Source organism: Hyla sarda, chromosome 5, assembly GCF_029499605.1.
Source record: "Hyla sarda isolate aHylSar1 chromosome 5, aHylSar1.hap1, whole genome shotgun sequence".
Taxonomy (NCBI): domain Eukaryota; kingdom Metazoa; phylum Chordata; class Amphibia; order Anura; family Hylidae; genus Hyla; species Hyla sarda.
In genome coordinates this window covers 248,440,531-248,465,303 of record NC_079193.1, presented here as the reverse complement: position 1 = coordinate 248,465,303, position 24,773 = coordinate 248,440,531, and the positions used below count along the sequence as shown (strand labels likewise).

General features: G+C 44.6%; 1 protein-coding gene across 4 annotated transcripts in view; it reads left to right on the top strand.

Moving 5' to 3' along the window:
• SOCS6 (suppressor of cytokine signaling 6) overlaps nt 1-19,756 on the top strand; it is a 186,113-nt gene extending 166,357 nt beyond the window's left edge. For 3 of the 4 annotated variants that reach the window (XM_056521461.1, XM_056521462.1, XM_056521459.1), the window contains exon 2: nt 17,674-19,756. In XM_056521461.1, the coding sequence (XP_056377436.1) occupies nt 17,798-19,402 (1,605 nt within the window). In that variant the 5' untranslated portion in view covers nt 17,674-17,797 and the 3' untranslated portion in view covers nt 19,403-19,756. Of the gene's footprint in view, nt 1-14,919; nt 15,028-17,673 lie in introns of all 4 variants that reach the window. The other variant, XM_056521460.1, reaches the window with a different exon arrangement.
• The last annotated feature ends 5,017 nt before the right edge of the window (nt 19,757-24,773 follow it).

The window sequence follows — 24,773 nt, the reverse complement described above, 5'->3', positions numbered from 1 at the left end:
TCTGTGTGATCACATACGGGCCTACATCGGGACGGCTGTCAGACTTCTGTGTGATCACATAGAAGACTAGATCAAGACGGCTGTCAGACCTCTGTGTGATTATATAGGGGCCTAGATCAGGATGGCTGTCAGACCTCTGTGTGATCATATAGAAGACTAGATCAGGACGCCTGTCAGACCTCTGTGTGATCATATAGAAGACTAGATCAAGACGGCTGTCAGACCTCTGTGTGATCACATAAGATCCTAGATCAGGACGGCTGTCAGACCTCTGTGTGATCATATAGAAGACTAGATCAGGACGCCTGTCAGACCTCTGTGTGATCATATAGAAGACAAGAACAGGACGGCTGTCAGACCTCTGTGTGATCACATAGGGGCCTAGATCAGGACGGCTGTCAGACCTCTGTGTGATCACATAGGGGCCTAGATCAGGACGGCTGTCAGACCTCTGTGTGATCATATACGGGCCTAGATCAGGACTGCTGTCAGACCTCTGTGTGATCACATAGGGGCCTAGATCAGGGCGGCTGTCAGACCTCTGTGTGATCACATAGGGGCCTAGATCAGGGCGGCTGTCAGACCTCTCTGTGATCGTATAGAAGACTAGATCAGGACGGCTGTCAGACCTCTGTGTGATCACATAGGGGCCTAGATCAGGACGGCTGTCAGACCTCTGTGTGATCATATACGGGCCTAGATCAGGACGGCTGTCAGACCTCTGTGTGATCATATACGGGCCTAGATTAGGACGGCTGTCAGACCTCTGTGTGATCATATACGGGCCTAGATCAGGACTGCTGTCAGACCTCTGTGTGATCACATAGGGGCCTAGATCAGGGCGGCTGTCAGACCTCTGTGTGATCACATAGGGGCCTAGATCAGGGCGGCTGTCAGACCTCTCTGTGATCGTATAGAAGACTAGATCAGGACGGCTGTCAGACCTCTGTGTGATCATATAGAAGACTAGATCAGGACGGCTGTCAGACCTCTGTGTGATCACATAGGGGCCTAGATCAGGGCGGCTGTCAGACCTCTCTGTGATCGTATAGAAGACTAGATCAGGACGGCTGTCAGACCTCTGTGTGATCATATAGAAGACTAGATCAGGACGGCTGTCAGACCTCTGTGTGATCATATACGGGCCTAGATCAGGACGGCTGTCAGACCTCTGTGTGATCATATACGGGCCTAGATTAGGACGGCTGTCAGACCTCTGTGTGATCATATACGGGCCTAGATCAGGACTGCTGTCAGACCTCTGTGTGATCACATAGGGGCCTAGATCAGGGCGGCTGTCAGACCTCTGTGTGATCATATACGGGCCTAGATCAGGACGGCTGTCAGACCTCTGTGTGATCATATAGGAGCCTAGATCAGGACGGCTGTCAGACCTCTGTGTGATCATATAGGAGCCTAGATCAGGACGGCTGTCAGACCTCTGTGTGATCATATAGGAGCCTAGATCAGGACGGATGTCAGACCTCTGTGTCGTCTGAATTCTGAAAGGAAACAAGGCTCCAATTGAAATACTACAAGCAGAGGTTGTGAATATTATATGGAGTAAACAAGCAGAGTATAGTAGAGGATTGAAGATGGAATATGCATCGTATTGTTTTTTCCATGAGAATATGCGTTTTTTTTAAAAAAATTATTTTTTTTTACCGCGTATTTGACATTATAGTAGTGTTTTCTGTTCAAATTCTATGTAGAAAACAGATTGCTGGGATAATCCACAGCAAAATCCATAACAGATAAGTATAATATGCAGCAGAACGGGTAGGGTATCTAAAGAATACTCACATGTACGGCCTAGTGTAAGGGTGGGTTCACATATGGGTTGGGGCCAGCAAAAGGGAGCTGGATGATCTGAAGGATCCGGAGAGATCCTTTTGACTTCAATGGGGTCAGTTGGGTTTCTGCCTGGTGTCTGTATATTTAGTAGGATTTGACCAGACAGCTTGAAGTGTTTTATTTTTATGTCAGTTCAAATCCTGCAAAATAAATCTGCAAAAGCTCTGATGCAATTGTGAACTCATCCAATCTAAGGGTACGTTCACATGGGTGGATTTATTTACGGGTTTCCCACTGCGTATTTGAAAGGGTGGGCTCTTTGTTGTTGTCCGCAGCAGAAAATCCGCCGCAAGCCCCATTGAAGTCAGCGGAAATTATACAGCGGAAAATCTGCTGCGGACAGCCGAGAAGAGCCCGCCCCCTTTCAAATACGCATTGGGAAACCCGCAAATAAATCCGCCCGTGCGAACGTACCCTAATGCTGTGTGTATTCCAGGCAAACCTGAAGTCTCCCACAGCACTGGGACCATTGTGGGCCTATGAGGGCATATTCCCCTTACACAGTTATGTACCGGTGGAAATTTTCCATTACAAGTTGTATTGTAAAATCTACTTGTGTTAACACTAGATTTTGCTGCAGTTGTAAATGGTGAAGAGTGAAACCTACAGAAGAAAGTCAGAGCCCATGGTTTTGTTATTCTCGCTCACTGATATTGCTCTGTACCATATTGCTCTTGGGACCAGCTCGACCATCTGTGTATCCTGACCCCGCTCTGACATGTGATGTCTGGTAGAGAAGGATTGGACATGTTGAATTTCAGCTGCTGGATCCTTTTGTTTAGGGAGAGATAAGCCACCGCCATAGGAGTATGACACCCCCCTCCTTGGTGTACAAGGGAAAGCTGACAGCTATCTATGTACGTGGCTATCTCACAGTTATATGTTCAGATATTGGTTGAGCATATAGGCATGGCCGTTCTATATTCAGTGCATTCAAATAACACTTACGCTTTGAAATGGTTTTCGGGTCTCAGAGGGTATTTAGTGTAACTGCAGTAAAATCAATCTAGCAGCTATACTTACCAGCCCTGCTCCTCTGCTGCTGCCTGTCCCAGTTCCTGCTGCTTTTTTTTCTTTCTGGTTCATGCGATGTTTCTCTATGGCAGGAAATGCCCGCTTAGCCAATTACTGGGCTGTACATTACTGCCCAAACAAAATGTCACAGAAACCAGGAACAAGCAGACAGGAGCAGGGGCCTGAAAATGGCACAGGAGTGGGGCAAATGAGTACAGCTGCTTTTTTTTTTATTTTCACTGCAGTTCTCTGAAATCTGCAGCATGTTTAAAGGGGTACTCCGGCAAAAACATTTTATCCCCTATCAAAAGGATAGGGCATAAGATGTTAGATTGCCGGGGATCCCCGCGGTCTCAGTGGGGGCATGACTGTGCCAAGGAGGAGTTCATATACAATGGGCATTCCCATTCTATATAACTTTGTGAATTCGGAACATCTGTGTGTGCATTTGGACCAGTAATTTACTAGGCAGTAGAAAACCAAACTGCACGCCACCCAAATCTAATGGACAACATGGTCCACATACAGCACCATTGGTCAGTGCCTCCATTTTTTCTGTGCATTATTTGGGATCTGTTATATATGCACCCCATATAAACTTATACTCTTTGCTCAGTGTATATTCCGGTGCTCAGCCGAGTACTACGCCATCTTTATTTCCAAGCACAGCTTTCTTGATGTTTCAGCAGGTGTGTATTTAACTACACGTAGCTCAGTCCCTAGAATAGTGTTTCCCAACCAGGGGGCCTCCAGCAGTTGCAAAACCACAACTCCCAGCATGCCTGGACAACCTTTGGCTGTCCGTGCATGCTGGAAGTTGTAGTTTTGCAACACCTGGAGGCACCCTGGTTTGGAAACTCTGCCCTAGAAACTATACCAAGCTCTAACTGGTAATAGAAAGGACTCTCTTGAGCTCCACAGCCTCCTCAGTCAGTCCTCTGACCCCACCAATCTGATACTGATCCTAAGGATAAGCCATTGAAATCTTCTGTAAATTAAAGGGGTACTCCGGTGGAAAATTTTTTTTTTTTTAAATCAACTGGTTCCAGAAAGTGAAAGGGGTTATCCAGGAAAAAAACTTTTTTTATATATATCAACTGGCTCCAGAAAGTTAAACAGATTTGTAAATTACTTCTATAAAAAAATCTTAATCCTTTCAGTACTTCTGTGCTGCTGAAGTTGAGTTGTTCTTTTCTGTCTAAGTGCTCTCCGATGACACCTGTCTCAGGAACTGTCCAGAGTAGAAGCAAATCTCCATAGAAAACCTCTTCTACTCTGTGCAGTTCCTGAGACAAGCAGAGGTGTCAGCAGAGAGCACTGTTGCCAGACAGAAAAGAACAAGTCAACTTCAGCAGCTGATAATTATTGAAAGGATTAAGATTTTTTAATAGAAGTAATTTACAAATCTGTTTATATCTCTCTACTGGCTCCAGAAAGTTAAACAGATTTGTAAATTACTTCTATTAAAAAAATCTTAATCCTTTCAATAATTATCAGCTGCTGAAGTTGTGTTGTTCTTTTCTGTCTGGCAAAAGTGCTCTCTGCTGACACCTCTGTCTGTGTCAGGAACTGTCCAGAGTAGCATAGGTTTGCAATGGGGATTTTGTCCTGCTCTGGACAGTTCCTGATACGGGCATCAGATGTCAGCAGAGAGCACTGTGGACAAGACAAAAAAGAAATTAAAAAAGAAAAGAATTTCCTCTGTAGCATACAGCTGCTAAGAAGTACTGGAAGGGTAGATATTTTTTAATAGAAGTCATTTACTAATCTGTTTAAAGGGGGTATTCCAGGAAAAACTTTATATATCTCAACTGGCTCCAGAAAGTTAAAGTTTTTCCTGGAATACCCCTTTAAACAGATTAGTAAATGACTTCTGTAAAAAAATATTTACCCTTCCAGTACTTCTTAGCAGCTGTATGCTACAGAGGAAATTCTTTTCTTTTTTTAATCTCTTTTTTGTCTTGTCCACAGTGCTCTCTGCTGATATCTGATGCCCGTATCAGGAACTGTCCAGAGCAGGAGAAAATCCCCATTGCAAACCTTGCTGCTCTGGACAGTTCCTGACACGGACAGAGGTGTCAGCAGAGAGCACTGTGGACAAGTGAAAAAATAAATTAAAAAATAAAAGAATTTCCTCTGTATTATACAACTGCTAAAAAGTACTGGATGGGTAAAGATTTTTTAATAGAAGTCATTTACAAATCTGTTTAACCTTCTGGCACCAGTTGAATAAAAAAAAATAAAATGTTTTCCACTGAAGTACCCCTTTAAGGGAGCTAGCGACCCCCCCCCCCCCCCACACCCCCAAAATGTCTTGTTTTCTTGCGCAGAATCTGACTATAAACTTTGGCAAAAAATGAGGGTTTGATGTGAATTCGGCCTGGAAGTCACTACCTGACAGATCGCATCCAGTACAAGCTCTCGTGCAGGAGTTCAGTGAACAGGCTGCAGTTATGTATTTTCCTTGTACTGTAAAATCCTTTAATTCCACTTGAGTTAAACCTTTTAAGGTTAGGAATTTTAATATTTCATTTTGTCATTCTAACGTGTGTAAAATAAAATGCTAAGACAGGAGATGATTCGGTCGGATCTTGGCTGTCTCTGCTTAGTCTTACATTCTAGTACTGTACTGGAATTATGTGTGGCAGATCATTACGCCACTGAGCCGCAGCAAAATATGTTTCTTGTGGTGTGGATTGTCAGAATTTACCCTTATACATTGGGGTAGAGAAATTAGTGGTAACAATCCACCAACAAACATTGACATTCTCTGGATTTTAGACTCCATCATGATGAAGACAAGGTGAAGCACGTGGATGAGATCTTTGAACGGTCATCCACAAGTCTGATATGTCTGTGCAGTTTCACTGGTAAAACCTGCAGATGTTCCGTAATGTGTTGATATACCAAAGGGCTGTCTGGATTATTGGAGGGCCAGAGGCTTAAAGGGGGTGTCCTGGCAAAATGAAAACTTTCTCCACATCTTGAGATTGTATACAAATAATAAACATGCCATATTCACTTCCCCTGCAGCTGCCCCACTGATGCTCTCAGTCCTTCGATGGTCTGTTTCTTCAAGGTTCTGTACTGTCCCAGCCCCATAGGACTTGCCCGCTTCGCCAATCAGTGACTGAAGTAGGACACTGCCGCAGCCGTGAAGATGGTGATGGTATTAAGTTATAAAGTCCCCCGGCCACCCCGCAAGTAAACTTACCAGCTCCGTTCGCTGCAGCTGTGGCCCCGCCCCGACGTCTTTAATGATGGCTCATGTCACCGCTCTGATCCGTCTGCTTAGGGAGCAGAGCGATGACGCGAGCCGTCATTCAAGCCGTCGGGGCCACAGCCGCAGCGAACTGAGTTGGTAAGTGTAAATCCTCCGCCCAGGGGACTACTTGCGGGGGGACTTTATAACTTAATATCTTCGCCGTCCCCCGGGGATGGTGAGGATAATGATTTTAGCATATATAACGCATTGTCGAGCATTATATATGGTAAAATCTGCTGATTGATTCCCTTCAACAAAAATCTCAGGTCTATGGCGAGCTTTACACTGAGGAGGCCAAGCTGGGGGGTTATACACATTGGCCCTCATTTACTATTGCAAACCCGACATGTGTTGTCGGGTTGCGCACCAGATTCTGTCGCATTGCACCAGAAATTCTGTCTGCGCCAGATTTTGCACCAGAATTGAAAAAACCCGACTGTCCATTTTGCTAAGAAAACCCGGAAAGGGGCGTGGCCGCCGGGAAATGGGGCGTGGTCTCCAAAAAAGGGCTTGTTACCGACATTTTCACAAACAACATATTTACAAATTTTTTCACATAAAATGTGAATTTGAGCTGAGGAAAAACCTACAGATCAGAGCATGTGTAAAAAATATAAAAAAAAGCAAAGTGTAGGGAAAGTGGAAAATGTAGGAACCTTAGTAAATACTGTGGAAAATAAATTGTAGGGAATTAAAACCCACAAAGACACCTACACAACACTCTTAGTAAATGAGGGCCAATGTCTATATGGACCTACACCTTATCTGATGGTTTGGTGATATTTTTGTGATTTAAAGCGTACCTGTCAGATCCCACAAAAAAAACATAACTGCTCTATGTTACTCTGTACCTCATCCTGGTCCTAATCATGTACATGTCATTTTTATGTCTCTATCACCGATATTTCACAAAAAAATTTGCATATTAAAACTTGGGCTGCTTTCACACTATGAAATGTATCCGTTTTAAAGATCCGTTCAATGTTCCATTATAAAAAAACCTGAAAATTGTCCGTTAAATGGCTCTTAGAAAATCCCATACGGCCGGTGGAAAATCCCATTATAGTCTATGGGATTTTTACATTATCCGTTTTAACCCATTTTAGCCCGTTATTAATAACGGACGTTATTTTGTGGCGGGAGAATGAACGGAAGAAATAATGCATACACTATTTCTCCCGTTACTATCTTCCGTCACAAAATAACACACACCCCCGCACTCTGCCACCAAAGACAATATGGTGAGTGTACAACTTACATCTTCATATGTGTCATCCTTAGGCAGTCCTGTAATGCTGGGACTTGTAGTTTTGGAAAAGTTGGAGGTACAGTGTTTGGATAACTCTTTTTTTTTTTTTTTTTTTTTTTTTTTTTTTACAGCAGTATTGCCTTCAGCTGTGTGCCTACAGCTTTTGCAAAACATCCTTTGGCTGTACAGGCATGCTTGGAGTTGTAGTTTTGCAACAGCTGAAGGCACATGATTGGTAAAGCGTTAAAGCAGTGTTGCTGCAAACTGGGTTCCTCTTGCAGCCTTGTCCATCAGCCATATCGTGTCCATGACCCTTGGACACACTTATGCTGCTGTGGGACTCATCAGTGTCCCAGGAGGTATGGGGACCCCTAGTGGTGGGATTTTCGAAGGCAGTTTTCTTTAAAACATTTTCTTAAAAATTTTATTAAAGAAGTATGTAAGAAAAACTATTGTTTAGCCAAGATGTGCAACATATAAAAAGTTTTTATATCTGAAAGTGACCATTTAATTCTACTACAAGGTTGTTTTTCTCATTTGTTTCTTACACTATTTTTGCTACAATTGATATTTCATTTGGCGGGGGCTGTTGTTCTATTATTGCTACTTTTTGTTCTTTGCAACTGGAAGGAATTTGAGTTAAGGGACTGGGGTGCTATATCAGGGGCCTTATGATGTCTGCCCCTTTTTAATATCCAAAGGATAGGGGATGAGATGTCAGATCACCGGGGTCCCGCTGCTGGGGACCCCGGGGATCGCTGCTGCGGCACCGCGCTATCATTACTGCACAGAGCGATTTCGCTCTGCGCATAATGACGAGCATTATAGGGGCCGGAGCATCGTTGCATCACGGCCCTCTCCCTCAATACAAGTCTATGGGAGGGGGCGTGGCAGTCGTCACGCACCCTGCCATAGACTTGCATTAAGGGGGAGGGCCGTGATGTCATGAGGGGCGGGGCCATGACGTCAAGCTGTTCCGTCCCCTGTATCGCCCCTCATTACTCACAGAGTGAACTCGCTCTGTGCTGTAATGATAGCGCGGTGCCGCAGCGGCGATCCCGGGGCTCCCCAGCAGCGGGACCCCGGCGATCTGACATCTTATCCCCTATCCTTTGGATAGGGGATAAGATGTCTAGGGGCGGAGTACCCCTTTAAGGCCCCAACCACATTAGATAAGTCAGTGGGAATGACAGACTGTTTAATGTCACTCCTTTATAGAAATATGCAACCAGCACTAAACCTGATGGCTCTGCTCTCAACGGCACTCAGCGGCACTCAGGTTCCCAAATCGTGCTCAGTTCCATAGATGTCCAAAATACAAAAATCCAGTGACACACACCTCTGTATATAATTTTTTATTCATGTGTAAAAACACGCGCTGGTGGGAGAATGTGTCCCCTTCCCTAGGGCTGTGGTCATTTTTCTCTCACCTTAGCTTTTTCTCTCTTGTTCAGGAAAAAAATGTTATGAGGTTGTTTTTCCTTTGTTCAGTGTCATTGTATCATGTGTTGTCCATGAATGCAACTACTACAATGCTACAATGGCCAATATGGGCTAAAATATGTATGGCCTTATGGTATGTTCACACTACAGTGTGTGAACGGAATCTCCGCTCGCAGAATTCAGACTGGCAGGCGGCGGCGGTAGGACCACGCTGCACTGCGCCGTCACCATTGATGGCTATTCAGTGCTCGCGGACTTCCGCGCAAAGGATGAACATGTTCTTTCTTTGCGCTGAACAATTTCAGCGGCGGAATTGTCTGCCGCTGAAATTTCGGAGTGTGAACGGGTCTCGCGGAAGACCCATTCACACTGATGGTAATGTTCACTGTGCTGACTTTTACTCGCGGGATTCCGCAGTGTGAACATACCCTTATTTTGAAACAATTGTTCACTGGGTGATTGTTCGCTCAACTGCTGTTTAAAGGGGATGTCTAATTAGATATGTTTAGCTGTAAAGGTGGGAGGATAAAAAGACATACACGAGAGGGTGCCTTCTCCACTATCCAAAGCTTCCTCAGTAATTTTCCTTAGTGCCAGGACACAGAGCAGGAAGTCAATAGTAGAACGATACCTGCGTTGAATTGATGTCAGGTAAGTATGTGGGGGTTCAATTTTGTTTTTATTTAGCCCAATACTTAACCTTACAGTTAAAAACTAATTGGACAACCCCGTAAATCGTCAACAAACTTTATTGTTCAGAAAGTTGTCTCAAGCATGACTACAAAGTACACAAATGCTTTAAGCCTGACACTAGCCTGATCATTATGGTAGTTCTAGAAAGACACAGTAGATATTTCCCTTTGCATCATATAAGGCACTTGAATACCGTTGGATAGAGGCATCATCAGAAATGCTGATGTTTTTCTTTTTTTTTTGTAATTCCTATGTTGTGTGCTAATAGCTTCTTTGTTGTATTGTTTACTAGTATCCTCTGATCAGTTATTCTTGTAGTTTATACTATCTACGGGCAATTAATTTGCTATTCTACAAGCTACAAGCAGTATTAATTGCATGCCAGGCTATGGTTGTGAGGACTGCACCTGGCAACTGTTAACATTGTAATTCATCCTTTATAATCCCACTTGACTGCACAACTGAGAAAGAACCATGGACTGATAATTTAAATGCCTGCCGACAAGGCGATGGTGTTCTGGATACTATCTGCCGAACAGCCATTTGGTTTCCCTAGTGCTTAGCTACTTGTGGTCTCTTTGTTTAAAGTACGGGTAAGAATCGGTGAGGCCAAAGTAGATCTATTATTTAAACTTTTCCTCTAGGGCAGTGGCGTAGCTATAGAGGTTGCAAGGGTCACAATCTCAACCGGGCTCTGCAGCCCGGGGGGCCCGCAGGGCCCCCTGCCACTTCACTATACTATGCTGCAGCCAGGGTCGGGCTGGATATTGGGCACACCGGGCATTTGCCCGGTGGGGCCGGGCCGTCCAGTGGGCTGTCTGCTTCAATGCAATGTTTAAAAACTTTTATTTTTCTTTAAGTTTGCGGCCGCTCTTACCCCTCCTCCTGCTGCAGCGGATTGGCTGCTGGAGGCAAACGTGCGCCGCGCAGGCACAAACGTCTTCTTGCTCCTGACGCTGAGGAAGAAATGGAGGCTGGCAAGCAGATGGGAGCCGGTGCTCCACATCTGCCTCTGACCCCAACATCCGCGGCAACATATTCCTGGTGGCCGGCTGGGGGGGGGGGGGTTGCCTTCCGTCTATGTAGGGGGCCCTCCTCCGAACTAAAACCCGGAACCCCAACGCCAACCTCCCGCACCCCTGAATCGCTCTGTAGCACGGGACTCTGCTTTGGCCAGGGCACTAAAGCTTCCGTGCGGCCTGCTGACTCCGTTGGATTCCCGGGACCGGATCACCCTGAACTGAGGGCGTATGCAGGTGAGGAGGCCGAGGACCGAGGGGTGGGCAGGGATCATGTGTATGTATGTTTGCATGTATGTGTTATGTGAGGTGTGTGTGTGTGTGTGTATGATGTGTGTGTGTGTGTGTGTGTGTATATGTATGTTTTATGTGTGAGTACATGTATCATGTGTGTTTGTATTATTGTGTATGTATTTGTAAGTGCGATGTATATATGCATAAGGGGGTGTTTGGGGTCTGGAGGCAGCGTGTGTTTGAATGATGTGTGTGTGTATGTATGATGTATGAATGACAGATGTTGTGTAAGCACGATGTATGGAAGCACGATGTATGTATGATGTGTGTAAGCTAGAAGGATATATGTATGATGTGTGGACATGTATTATGTTGGGGGATCTGGAGGCAGCAGGTGTATGTATGATGTGTGTTTATGTATGATGTGTATGTTTTATACATGTGTGGGGGGCCCAGAGGCGGCGTGTGTATGAATGATGTGTATGTATGATGTATGAATGCTGTGTGTAAGCAAGATGTATATGTATGATGTGTGGAGATGTGTGTAAGCTAGAAGGATGTATGCAGAGGGATCTGAAGGCGGCGGGTGTATGTATGTATGATCTGTGTGTGTGTGTATGTATAATGCATGTGTTTGGGGGGGTCCGGAGGTGGCGTGTATGTATGATGTATGTATGAATAATGATGTGTGTATGAATGATAGATGTGTGTAAGCAAGATGTTTGTATAATGTGTGGGAGGGTACAGCGTATAGCATGGTTATTTTTGAGGGTTTATATTCAGGGGCACAGTGTGTGGCAGTATTAGGCTGCATTCACACCACGGCGGAGGGGAGGGGCAAACCGATCGCTCCCGTACCCCAGCCTGATCAGCCTGTGACTCCATTTACTTTAATGAGCCTACCGGAGTCAAACGGTGACTCCGGTCGGCTCAGTTTTGACCCGTATGCGGTTTTGGACCGGACCTAAAACTGTAGTATACTACGGTTTTAGGTCCGGTCACAAAACCGCATACGGGTCAAAACTGAGCCGACCGGAGTCACCGCTTGACTCCGGTAGGCTCATTAAAGTAAATGGATCACGGGCTGATCCGGCTGGGGTACGGGAGTGCCCGGTTTGCCCCCTCCTCCCGCCGGATCCGGCACCCATATGTACAAAACGTGGTGTGAATGCAGCCTTATATTTAAGAGGTACAGTGTGTGGCAGTATTATATTCAGGGTGAACAGTAGGTGGCAGTATTATATTCAGGGGGTACAGTGGGTGACAGTATTATATGCAGGAGGTACATTGGAATGGTAGTTTTATATTCTGGGGGTGCAGTGGGTGGCAGTATTATATTCAAGGAGTACAGTGGACGGTAGTTTTATATTCAGGGGATTAGGTAGGTGGCAGTATTATATTTAGGGAGTACAGTGGGTGGCAGTATTATATGCAAGAGGTACAGTGGATGGTAGTTTTATATTGAGGGGGTGCAGTATTTAGCAGAATAATAATGATTATTGTCTTCGTACAGAGGATAAGGATCTACTGACAAAGTGAGAACCTGTGATGTCCGGGTGTCAGACTCTGCAGAGAAGATGGAGCTGGAAGACGTCTTGACGTCTGAACCAGATGAAGAAGAAAAGAAAAGACAACAGAGAAGACGTCACTCAGGTCACTGATATCATTGTGTTTTCTCCTGACTGTCCCATCAGAGCTGGAGTCACTTCTAAGTTCCTCAGTGATGATGGGTGATGTTGTACCCTAATCTGTGGCTCTCCATCTGTTTCAAAACTGCAACTCCTATAATGCCGGAGGCTCTCCAGACATGATGGGAGTTATAGCTTTACAACAGCTGATTGGGTGATATGTGGGGGTCCCAGCAGTTGGACCCCCTCCAGAAAAATGGGCTGCTTATTCTTAAATGCCTGTTTTGTCTGTCTGGCCCTGCCTGTTAGTCACTTATATTGTTGTGTATTCCCCTGACTGTGTCCCATCAGTGCTGCAGTCACTGATATCTTTGTGCAGCCAAGTAAGGGGTCGTCCGGGATTGGGGAAGAGGGCCGTTAGGTGGTAGGGGGCCCAGGGCAATTTTTCGCACCGGGGCCCCGTGGTTTCTAGCTATGCCCCTGCTCTAGGGTCATCTTTCATGTTCAGGTATTGATCCGATTTTGTTCAGGTTTTTTAATTATATAGTTTTGAAGCTAAAATCAGAAAACATTTACAAGAGAGAGGTAGAATCTGTTTTTTTTTTTTTTTTTTTTTTTTTATATATAATCCCTCAAGTGCACTTCTGTTTTGGCCTTTAAAGGGGTACTCTGCCCATAGTCATCTTATCCAAAGGATAGGGGATAAGATGTCTGATTGCCGGTGTCCCCCTATTTTGAAGACCTATAACTTATTCATTTTTCCGTATAAGCGGCGGTATGAGGGCTCATTTTTAGTGCCATGATCTGTACTTTTTATTGATACCATATTTGCTTATATAAAGCTATTAATAAATTTTTTATAAATTTTTGGGGGAATACAATGTTATAAAAAAGCAGCTATTTTGGACTTTTTTTTCTCTTACGTTCACGCCATTCACCGTACAGTATCATTAACATTTTATTTTATTAGTTCTGATATTTACGCACGTGGCGATACCAAATATGTATATAAAATATTTATTTTACTCTTTTCGGGGGTAAAATAGGGAAAATGGGACAATTAAAATTTTTATTGAGGGAGGGGTTTTTTCACAATATATATATATATATTTTTTTTTACTTTTATTTTTACACATTAATAGTCCCTATAGGGGACTATTTATAACAATTATTCGATTGCTAATACTGTTCAGTGCTATGCATAGGACATAGAACTGATCAGGGTTATCGGTCATCTTCTGCTCTGGTCTGCTCGATCGCATGCTGAATGCTGGGTGCGCGCTGCAGGGGGTCGTGATATCACACCACACCCCCTCAATGCAAGCCCCCTCCCATAGACTTGCATTGAAGGGGCGTGACCTGATGTCATGAGGGGGCGTGGTCGACCCCCGCAGCACGCGCAAAGCGTTAAGAGCTAAATGCTCCGAAAGCAGCCGGAACACTGGCCAGTGGAGTACCCCTTTAAGGGTAGTTCCAAGAATATAATCAAAAAAGAAGCTGTCTCAGTCTTTTGTTTTATGTGTTTTTTCATTCCTGGTTTTGGCTTGAAAATGTATCAAACAACCAGGGAACACACCCTGATAAGAAACAGCACTGCATTATATCCAAATGCCCAACGTTGGAGAATTGTAGAGTTGTGATTGGTAGAAATTGATAGTCATGCGAGTTTGGTAACCAGGATAGTGTTTACCTGCTCATTTCCCCAGTAGGATTTTGGAGCTCAGCCAGTTTACACAGTTGTCACTTGGTAGAACAGTTGGAGCGGCGCCATGAGGGCCTCTTTAACGTTGCCTGTTCAGACTCCATGCAGTAGATTTTCTTATCACTAGTGACAGTGAGTCATGTAGCTACATGAAGTGTCCTATATACGGTTCCATAAATAGTGTCTTCTGACATTTATTAACTTGTCCAACTATTGCGTATTTCTCACAGCACGAGAAAAGATTCTTGTAGAACTGAGCAGCGATTCTATATCTAACTTGCTGTGAAGGAATTTAGGCACTTGAAGGTGTTGATGTGGTATCTTCTGGCCTGTCTATGCAATATGCCTTTGGTATTACACGAAAACCAAAACCTTCCTAACCATTCTAGTTTTCTTTTTATGTCTTTTTAAGAGAGAATAATAAAAAGCCAGAGCCGTAAGGTTTAGTGATATATTCATGTTTGTACTGTATGTCTTCGGTTTCCATCTTGCTTTAGTATGAGGATTGTTTATGCAGTCTCATGCGTTTGTCCCTTACACATAAAAATACAGTTTTACATTTATTTCAGGTTGTTAAGCTGCCATAATAGCACATATTTACAAGCTTATGGCTCCCAAAGGGTATGCGTTATTTGCAGTATATCTACATTATAGATCACAAATGGCAAATAACATTAATATGTTTGTGCAATAGGCATCTAAAATACTTAAATATGAATACATATTTAACCCAACAATTAAATACCTATGCATTCACACGTGGAAAGCAGGAGTTCTCAATGATGTGCTTTAGACATTCTATTTTTTTTTTTTCCAAGTGGTCCATGACAATAGCCTGGTAATGACGTGTCCCACCAAGATCAGAAGTAATTTTGTGGAGGAATCTGGCAGTAATTGTTGAGTTCTGTTACAGTCACACCACGAAGGTAATTCTAGGGGTACTCTGTACGTAGACATTTTATCCCCTATCCAAAGGATAGGGGATGAGATTTTTGATTGTGGGGGTCCCAGCTGGGACCCCCTGTGATCTTTGGCCCAGATGCCGGTTTCGGGCGGCCATGGTCATTATGTCGTGAATGGAGGGGGCGTGACGTCTACCATTCAGCCAATTTCTGCTCAACTTCTAGCTGGCTTGTGATTAAAGTGAAATTGGGGCGAAATTCAAGAGATGTAATCAGGAAATGCCGACTAGTGAGTTCAACGTGTAACTTCTGCACCAATTGCACTTAAAACTGATTTTGTCAGGAAATTTGGGTATATTGACTTCAAGCGCAACTGTCATTGAAATTGTACCCCCAGACTAATAACATGACAGTATAGATGATGATACGTGTAATACAGCTGTACTTTTGGCTCCTGTTTATCACTCTTTATCAGCCAGAAAATAATTTTATCGTGCAGTCAGCAACAGTCGGATAGGCGTTGCTGGGGATCGTAATGGCCCGCCACCGCCATGCCTATCCCCTGTAAGTGAGCGCTGGACCACTGTATGATTGACACACAGGTCCCCACCCCCCGATGTCCATGATGTGCGGGCCGGCGTGACTCCACTGAGCCTATACATATAATGTGCACCTTTATGTTATATGAAATACAGTGTCCGTACTCCTCTCCTTTCTTCTCATGGTGCCGGAGACGCGCTGCTTCTGCTTTCACTATAGGCAGTGAGCTCGCTCCCTGCCTCTAGCACTGCGCAGGCGCACAGAGCTGGCGGAAGACAACGGGAGCGAGCTCACTGCCTGTAGTGAAAGCAGTAGCAGCGCGTCTCCGGCACCATGAGAAGAAAGAAGAGGAGCACGGGCACTGTATTTCATATAACATAAAGGTGCACATTATATGTATAGGCTCAGTGGAGGCCCGCACATCATGGACATCGGGGGTGGGGACCTGTGTGTCAATCACACAGTGGTCCAGCGCTCACTTACAGGGGATAGGCGTGGCGTAGGTGGGGCATTACGATCCCCAGCCAAGCCTATCTGACTGTTGCTGACCGCACGATAAAACTATTTTCTGGCTGATAAAGAGTGATAAACAGCAGCCAAAAGTACAGCTGCATTACACATATCATCATCTATACTATCATGTTATTAGTCTGGGGGGTATAATTTTCATGACAGTTGCGCTTTCAATTGGCTTTTAATCACGGATTCTGCTAGAAAAATTAACATGTTAGATCTTCTGGCAGAATACAATTTTTCTTAAATTCTTGATTCAGTCATTATTGTTAGGCTCAAAAGCTGGGGTTATGGTCATCTGTGAGGATAAAGTCTCGAGCTTAAGGACTGAACAAATCAAATCTTTGTGCCCTGGATGGTCCTGGCTGAATAACATTCTCTGCTTATGTTTCGACATAAAGGAAGCGCCCTTTGGCCAGTCAATGGCTGAGGCCAGTTTAGATCCTAACTAAAGACAGGTATTTAGACAGAAGTTTCTGTGTAGACTGAGCTCCTGTGTTCGGCACCCTAGAAGAGCATCTCTAGCTTTAGTGTTGTTTCTGCCTTCTTTGTTTTAATTCTTCATGTATTACCTGATCAACTCATTGATTTTAGTGAATCAAAACTGCCGTGTGTGAATTTGACCTTTAAAGGGGTTGTCTGGGGATTTTTTATTAGATTTTTTTTATTTATTTTACACTATCCTGAGCTTTTTTTTTTTTTTGCCTCACATTATATTTGTTGAGTTGATTGTAAACCAAAGACTGTTACATTTTTCACAGTGGGGTGTACTTGAAACTGGTCCTCAAATCTGATGCCATTTGAGCAGATTTAGTATTGTCAGTAAGTTTTAATAAGCTCTTTGGGGGGAGATTTATCAAATTGTGCAGAGGGAGAGTGGTGCAGTGGCCCATAGCAACCAATCAGATTGCTTCTTTCATTTTTCAAGAGGCCTGTTAAAAATGAAAGAAGCTATCTGGTTGCTCTGGGCCACTGCACCACTCTTCTTCTATCCATGTTTTGATAAATCTCCCCTTTATGTCTTTAAAGTGTTGTTTCTGCCTTCTTTTGTTTTAATTCTAAGGTGGAAATAAGATCAGTATGGTAGATGCATAGATGTATACATTTTGGGGGAAAGATCACAAGGATTTACCATTTGGAAAAGGATGACTTTAAAAAAATATGTATTTCCTTTTTGAGTAGTATATGGGAGATTTTGTAAGCAATGCTGATGTGTTCTCTTTAGCTTTCTAATACATACACTGTACCTTGTGTAAATAAAAAAAATAAATAAAAATTATTGGCCTGTAAACAAGTGCGATATATAGGTGTGTATGTATTCCTTTTTCTGGCTCTGTTTAAAAGTGATATATGGTAGATTTTAAGGCCCTCAAAATGGGAATGTAGACTACTATTAGATAATCTGGTATCTGCCTGTAAACTCCTTAATATTAGACTAAGGCCTTAATGTTATCTTGCATATATACTGCAGCCCAGGTAGCCCCATTCCTGTATGTCTCTGCAGCTAAAACCATCCCTGCCCTGGAGAGAGCAATAAGCTAAGCACAACTTGATTATTGTACAATAACCAATTCAATATCTTGACATTACATTTTTTTTTTTCTTGTGTGCTTACAGGTGATGGTTACAGAAGCTAAATGACGCCATATAAAAAAAGCGGTGAAGCAGTGATTAATGGCAGCGTTCTAGGGCCAATCCACTGGAGAAGTCCAACAGTAAGAGGACTTGGTCACTTGCCATAATGAAGAAAATCAGTCTGAAAACATTTCGCAAATCTTTTAACTTGAACAAAAGCAAAGAAGAAAATGACTTTGTAATGGTACAGCAGCCTTCAATAACCAATAACTTTGTGAAAGATGACTCTCTGTTTGGTAGCTGCTATGGTAAAGACTTGACGGGCTGTGAAATCAACAGTGAAGATGAGAAAGGTGGCAAAAATAGGCCAAAAAGTGAGAGCTTAATGGGGACATTAAAAAGGCGCCTTTCAGCAAAGCAGAAACAAAAAGGAAAGGGAAGCACATCAGTTAACTCAGCAGAAGAGGACACATTTTCTTCGTCATCTGCACCTATTACTTTTAAAGACGTGAGATCTCAGAGGCCATTAAGGTCAACATCACTTCGAACTCACCACTACAGTCCAACTCCATGGCCTTTGCGTCCAACAAACTCTGAAGAGACCTGTATAAAAATGGAAGTTAAAGTTAAAGCATTGGTTCATTCCACCAGTCCAAGCCCGGCGCTTAATGGGGTTCGAAAGGACTTTCATGAGCTACAGTCAGATAATGTTTATCAGGAACAAAGTAATCCATTGAAAAGTACAGACTCTCATAATGGAGATCTTCATTTGCATATAAATGAACACGTGCCTGTAGTTATTGGACTTATGCCTCAGGACTATATTCAGTATACTGTGCCTTTAGATGAGGGAATGTATCCTTTGGAAGGACCGCGTACGTATTGTTTGGACAGCTCATCCCCGATGGAAATTTCAGCTGTACCTTCCCAAATAGGAAGTAATGGCTTTCACGAAGAGGAAACTCAAGTGGCTCCGGATGTAGTAGTGGCTTCGGACATCTTTGTGGACCAGACTGTAAATGGTCTGCTGCATAATACCAATGGAGTTCTTTTTCAAAATTCCAGGGTAGGTCACAACGACGTCCCACCGCTCTCCCCATTGCTACCTCCAGTCCAGCACAGTCAAATCCAAAGGAACTTTGCAGGACTTAATAGCACAGAAGCACACATGGCTGAAAACATGCGGTGCCATTTGAATTTCGACCCAAACACTGCTCCTGGTGTGGGCCGAGTCTATGACTCTGTACAAAGCAATGGGCCTATGGTAGTAACCAGTCTTACTGAGGAGCTTAAAAAACTTGCAAAACAAGGTTGGTACTGGGGACCTATCACACGCTGGGAAGCAGAAGAAAAACTTGCTAATGTGCCAGATGGCTCCTTTCTGGTCCGAGACAGTTCTGATGACCGTTACCTTTTAAGCCTAAGTTTTCGTTCTCATAATAAAACACTTCATACTAGAATTGAACATTCAAATGGTAGATTTAGCTTTTATGAACAACCAGATGTGGAAGGACATACCTCCATAGTTGACCTTATAGAACATTCCATCAGGGACTCTGAAAATGGAGCCTTTTGCTACTCCAGGTCTAGAGTTCCAGGATCCGCTACGTATCCAGTAAGACTTACAAATCCAGTGTCCCGGTTCATGCAGGTGCGGTCCTTGCAGTACCTGTGTCGTTTTGTGATACGTCAGTACACCAGAATAGACCTGATTCAGAAACTGCCTTTGCCAAACAAAATGAAGGATTATTTACAGGAAAAGCACTACTGAACTTGTGGGAATTTTGCAATTTGCACTTTGGGATCAAAAAAGAGATTTAAATACAGTTTACAAACTCACATTTCTGTATGAATATTTTGCTGCCATACCAATATTTTAGTTCTGAAGAATAAGTGTAATGCATTACTGTATTCTTTTTATTTTTTTTCCTTGATAGTAAAACCATAAAACATCTGATGCGTGAAATCACCATCTTTTATCAACATACAAAATCACAATGTGAACTGTTAGATTCTCCTATTTTTTTTTCATGTTCTTAGCTGCTATCCACTGTGACTATTATGCATTGAAAACACACATCTCATGTGTTCTTTGCCACCGCTGACATTAAACTTGTAGATTTGAGCTTTTGTTACCTGTTTGTTTTTAAAGTAGGAACCCTATTTACTTTTGATTTTGATAGCAAAAATATATTTATTTGTGTCTCTAGTTTAAGTCATTGAACATATCACAGGAAGTTTACATGTAGTTACAGCTAAAAACTTTGATTAATGGCTACAGCTATAGGATCTAATGATTATTTTTACCTTTCACGTATTATTAAAGGGTACTCCAGCCCTAAGACCTCTTATCCTTTATCCAAAGGATCGTCCTGACGTCAATATACTTCGGCCCCATGGTCATGAGGCTTCAGACTTTGAGCCTCCAGCACTGCGGGTGCTGCATGAGAGATTGCAGGGGTCCCCAGCAACAGGACCCCCGCAATCAGACATCTTATCCCCTATCCTTTTGAATAGGGGATAAGATGTCTTAGGGCCAGAGTACCCCTTTAAGATTGTCATATGTAAGCTTTGAGCAGTTGAAAACACAATAGTGATATCTGATTCTGTTACAGGAAGCAGATCTGAATTTGACATTAAAATTAGTTCTCGGGGCCCATTCATAAGCTGATTAAGATATCATTGTTCATCGGTTTCAAATCACCCAATCTACTTCATTGGTGCACATATCGGACAGCTGGCTCCCTGTGTGACACCATTCTTAGTTGTGCTGTGTTAAAGTACAGTACAAAGATCAGACTGTCATTGTCATCCAGTATACATCAATCAGCTATAACCCCCTTCATGACCCAGCAAATGTTTTTTTCTGGCTCACATTTTTTCCTCCTTACCTTTTAAGACCCATAACTTTTTTTTTTTTTTTTTTCCTGACTGACAAAGTTGTATTGGGGGTTATTTTCTGCGTGGCGAGTTGTACTTTCTACTGATACACTTTCTTTTTTTTTATCATAAAATGTATTACAAAGCCAGAAAAAATTATATGTAGGGCAAAATTGAAAAAAATATGGAATTGCACAATTTTGTAGGGCAAATACGGTAAATCTGACATGCCATCTTTATTCCAATGATACGAAACTTGAATTATTTTTGTTTCGTTTTATGGTTAAAAAAATTTTTTAAACTTTAAAAAATAAAAATAAACTTTGTTCAATACCACGTTCTCACCCCTATAATTTTTATTTATTTTTCCACCTACAGAGCTGTCTTAGGGTTTGTTTTTTGCTCACTGAGCTGTAGTTTTTAATGGTACCACTTTTATGTAGTTCTGGCTTTTTGATCACTTTTTATTACGTGTTTTTGGGATGTAATGTAACCAAAAATCAGCAATTTTGGCATTTTAGAATTTTTTTTGCGTATACGCCGACCACCGTGCATGATCAGAAACATAATAATTTAATAGTTTGGACAATTACGCACATGGTGATACCAAATGTGTATTTTTTTCTTGTTTGTACAGTGTCTAGTGGTCCCTGGTGTCTATGGGACCACTAGATGTCAGGGAATGGCAGCATTTAATGTTTAAATGTTTAAACAGTTAAATGACGGACCTCGGAGCAATCTCTGTCCATTACTGGCAGATGTCAGCTTCTTATAGAAGTGGACATCTCCCGGTCATGACGCGGACCCGACCCACAGGCCCATGTCATGTCCGCCCACCTGACCCATGAATGTCATGGGTTTGGGAAGGAGATGAGGTTACACCACCTGCCTAATATTACTTAGGTAGGTCCCCCTAAAAGGTTTGGTCAGTATTTTAGCCTAATTGGCATAAAGAAAAACTACAGTGGTGTTTTGGAACCATGCCTGGTTTGGTTACATACACTGACTAAAATGAGGACTAAATACGGTGTGAGAATCCAACCAAATCGGTGGAGGCGTAGACAACACAAAGCCTCTGAATGTGTTCTGTTGTATCTGGTACCAAAACATTAGAACCAGATCCTGTAAGTTACAAGGTGGGACCTTTTTAAACATGACACTTGTGTTTCTAGCACATACCAAACATGCTCAGTCAGTTTGAGATCTGTGTTTTTTGGAGGCCAGGTTAACCTCTTGAACTCTGTTTGTCTGTTTATTGTTCTCAACAGAATATTACCAAAATACATCCCCTTCATACAATATCTCCTGTTCTGGCAAGCGATGATCCGGTCTATCCCCCTGAGATTAGCATGTGTACTTATAGTCAATATCCCACCACAAGTCTCCCACCAAATTCCTTGATATTATCTGTATTGAGGCTTGTATAAAAGCTTTAAAATTAAAATAATCCTGGCTGCTCTGTCAGGCTGATCTGGATCACCACAGTGAAATAGTGGTGTCCCGATCAGCCCTTACCTGCCTCCTCGCTGTCCAATTGGTGCTCCAGTAAGCCATTGCAGGCTGGAGCAATGGAGCACCCTTAACACTGATCTATGCTGCTCTATTGAGCAGCATTAAACCGTGTATGCAATCTGAAAATTGCAAGCAGTAGACCCTTGTGGGCAGGCCCGTCACTACAGGACAGGCAAACCAAGCAATTGCTTGGGGCCCTGAGCAGAGCCGGTGCTTGCCCGTCCTGTAACAACGGGGCAATTCCCCCTTCACTATTAAGGACATGCCTGTGTCCCGAAAGATGTTTTCGGGACACAGGGATGCCCCCGTTAACTTTAAAAACGCAGGGGCCGCCGGGAGATTGACGTCCCGTGCGTGCGCCCATAGCAACCAGGGCCGGATCTTCATTAGCGCTATGGATCGCCTGTTCCGGGCCCCGTCACATTTGGGACATCCCTGTGTTCCGAAAAATCTTTTCAGGACACAAGGATGTCCCAGCGGTTACTTCTCTGCGGCGGCCCTCGCGTTAAAGGACAACTGCAGCTTAATATACACTTATCCCCTATCTACAAGATAGGGGATAAGTGTTTGATCACGGGGATCCGACCGCTGGGACCCCCCACGATCTCCTGTACGGGGCCGCGGCTCTCCCGTGCAGGGGGCGTGCCTGCCGCAGTATGACGTTGCGGCCGGCACGCCTCCTCCATGCTTCTCTATGGGAGAGGCGGGGAGGCAGCGTTCGTGCCTCCCCGACTCCCCCATAGAACTGTATGGGGACGGGGAGGAGACGGGGCGTTACTGTCGACCTCTAGGTCTACGCTACGCGCCTTAGTGCTCACTATGAGTGCTAATGGCGGCGCCCCATTAGGGAGATCTCGGGGGGGTCCCAGCGGTCGGACCCTCCGATTAAACACTTATCCCCTATCTTGTAGATAGGGGATAGGTGTATATTGCGCTGCAGTTGTCCTTTAATTTTAAAAACGCAGGCGCTGCCGGGAGATAACGCACGCAGGGACATCACTGACGACCCGTGCGTGCGCCCATACGAGAAAAGAGAATGGAGTGGAGCGGAGCATCAAGGAGGACGCGAGCGCATGGTAAGTGACCAGCGGCACATCATCTTCAGTGTTCTGACCTACGGTCCCAGGACCTACTGCTATGGCCCATAGGCCATAGCAGTAGATCGTGACCCCGGTCCCCGGACTGGAGGAGCTGTGATCGGAACACTGAAGTGGGGCAGTAAACAGGCATACAGCCTCCAGCCATACACTGTATATGACTGAAGGCTGTATGTCTGTGGGGGGATCTGTACTGCGCACCTAATTGGGGAACTGTACTGCGCACCTAATGGGGGGGGGGGGATGACTGTACTGCACCCCTTTTGTGGGGGAACTGTACTGCACCCCTAATGTGCGGGGACTTATACTGCACCTAATGCGGTGGAACTATACTGCACCTAATGTGGGGGAACTGTCGGGGGGGCCCATTCTAATGAAGTGCTCCGTCTTCCAGGCAGCCTTAATCTGGCCCTGATAGCAACAGAGGCGCAGAAGACCGTAGCATCGAGGAGGAGGAAGACGTGCGCTGGCCAGCTTGGTAAGTGACCAGTGGGACGTCATCTTTGGTGTTCTGATTAGGGATCGACCGATTATCGGTATGGCCGATATTATCGGCCGATAATCACGATTTTGGGCATTATCGTATCGGCAATAATCTTGCCGATAAGCCGATAATGCCCCGACCCCGCACCGCCCCCACCGCGACCGCCACCCCCTCGACCCGCCGCCCCGCACCCCTGACCCACCGCACAGCGTCGCACCCCCCACCGTGATGCTAGGCGGTATACCGGTCGGGCCCCTCCCCCACCCTCCGAGTCAATAAAAAAATTAAACTTACCCGTAATGGGGGTGGTCCGAGCCATCCTTCCTTCCTGTAGTGTCCGGGGGCGTTCCGGGTGAAGAGTGAACCGGTCCGGCCTGTCCTTCTCCCACGGTCTTCTCCACTCCGGGCAGGCTTCGGCCTAGTACGCTGCATAGACGCCGCTACGCTGTGACGTCAGGTGCGTCGCTGCGCACGGGCGTCACTGCGCAGCGGCGTCTATGCAGCGTTCTAGGCCGAAGTCTGCCCGGAGTGGAGAAGAAGACCGTGGGAGAAGGACAGCCCGGACCGGACCACCCTCCACCCGGAATGCCCCCGGACACTACATGATCGATGGATGGATGGCCCGGACCACCCTGACAGGTAGTGGAGAGAAGCGGGTGGTGGCGGCGGCCTATGGCCCCGCAAAAGCCACTGCAGATCATTGATTTAAAGCGCCCGCTTTAAATCAATGATCTGCAGCGGTGTCGCAGGGGGTTAAATAGCCGATAACTTATACCGATATTCCGGTATAAATTATCGGCTATCGGCCCTAACCTGCACCGATTATCGGTGATAAAAAAACTATATCGGTCGATCCCTAGTTCCGATCACCCCTTCTCCGGTCCCGGGAACTAATGCTATGGTCGGAGCACTGAAGTGGGGCAGTACACAGGCATACAGCCTCCAGCCATACACTGGCTGGAGGCTGTATGTCTGTGGGGAACACTGCCTACCTAATGTGGGGGGGAACTCTGCTGCATATAATGTATCGGCGTTCGCTCATGTCGTGCTCCCAGAATTCAAGGGCCGGCTTGTTACGTCCTAACGCCGGCCCTAGAGCGTGACTTGCGTGAACATCAAGGGGGGGGCCTCCATGTCCATTTTGCTTGGGGCCCCCAAATTCCTTCAAA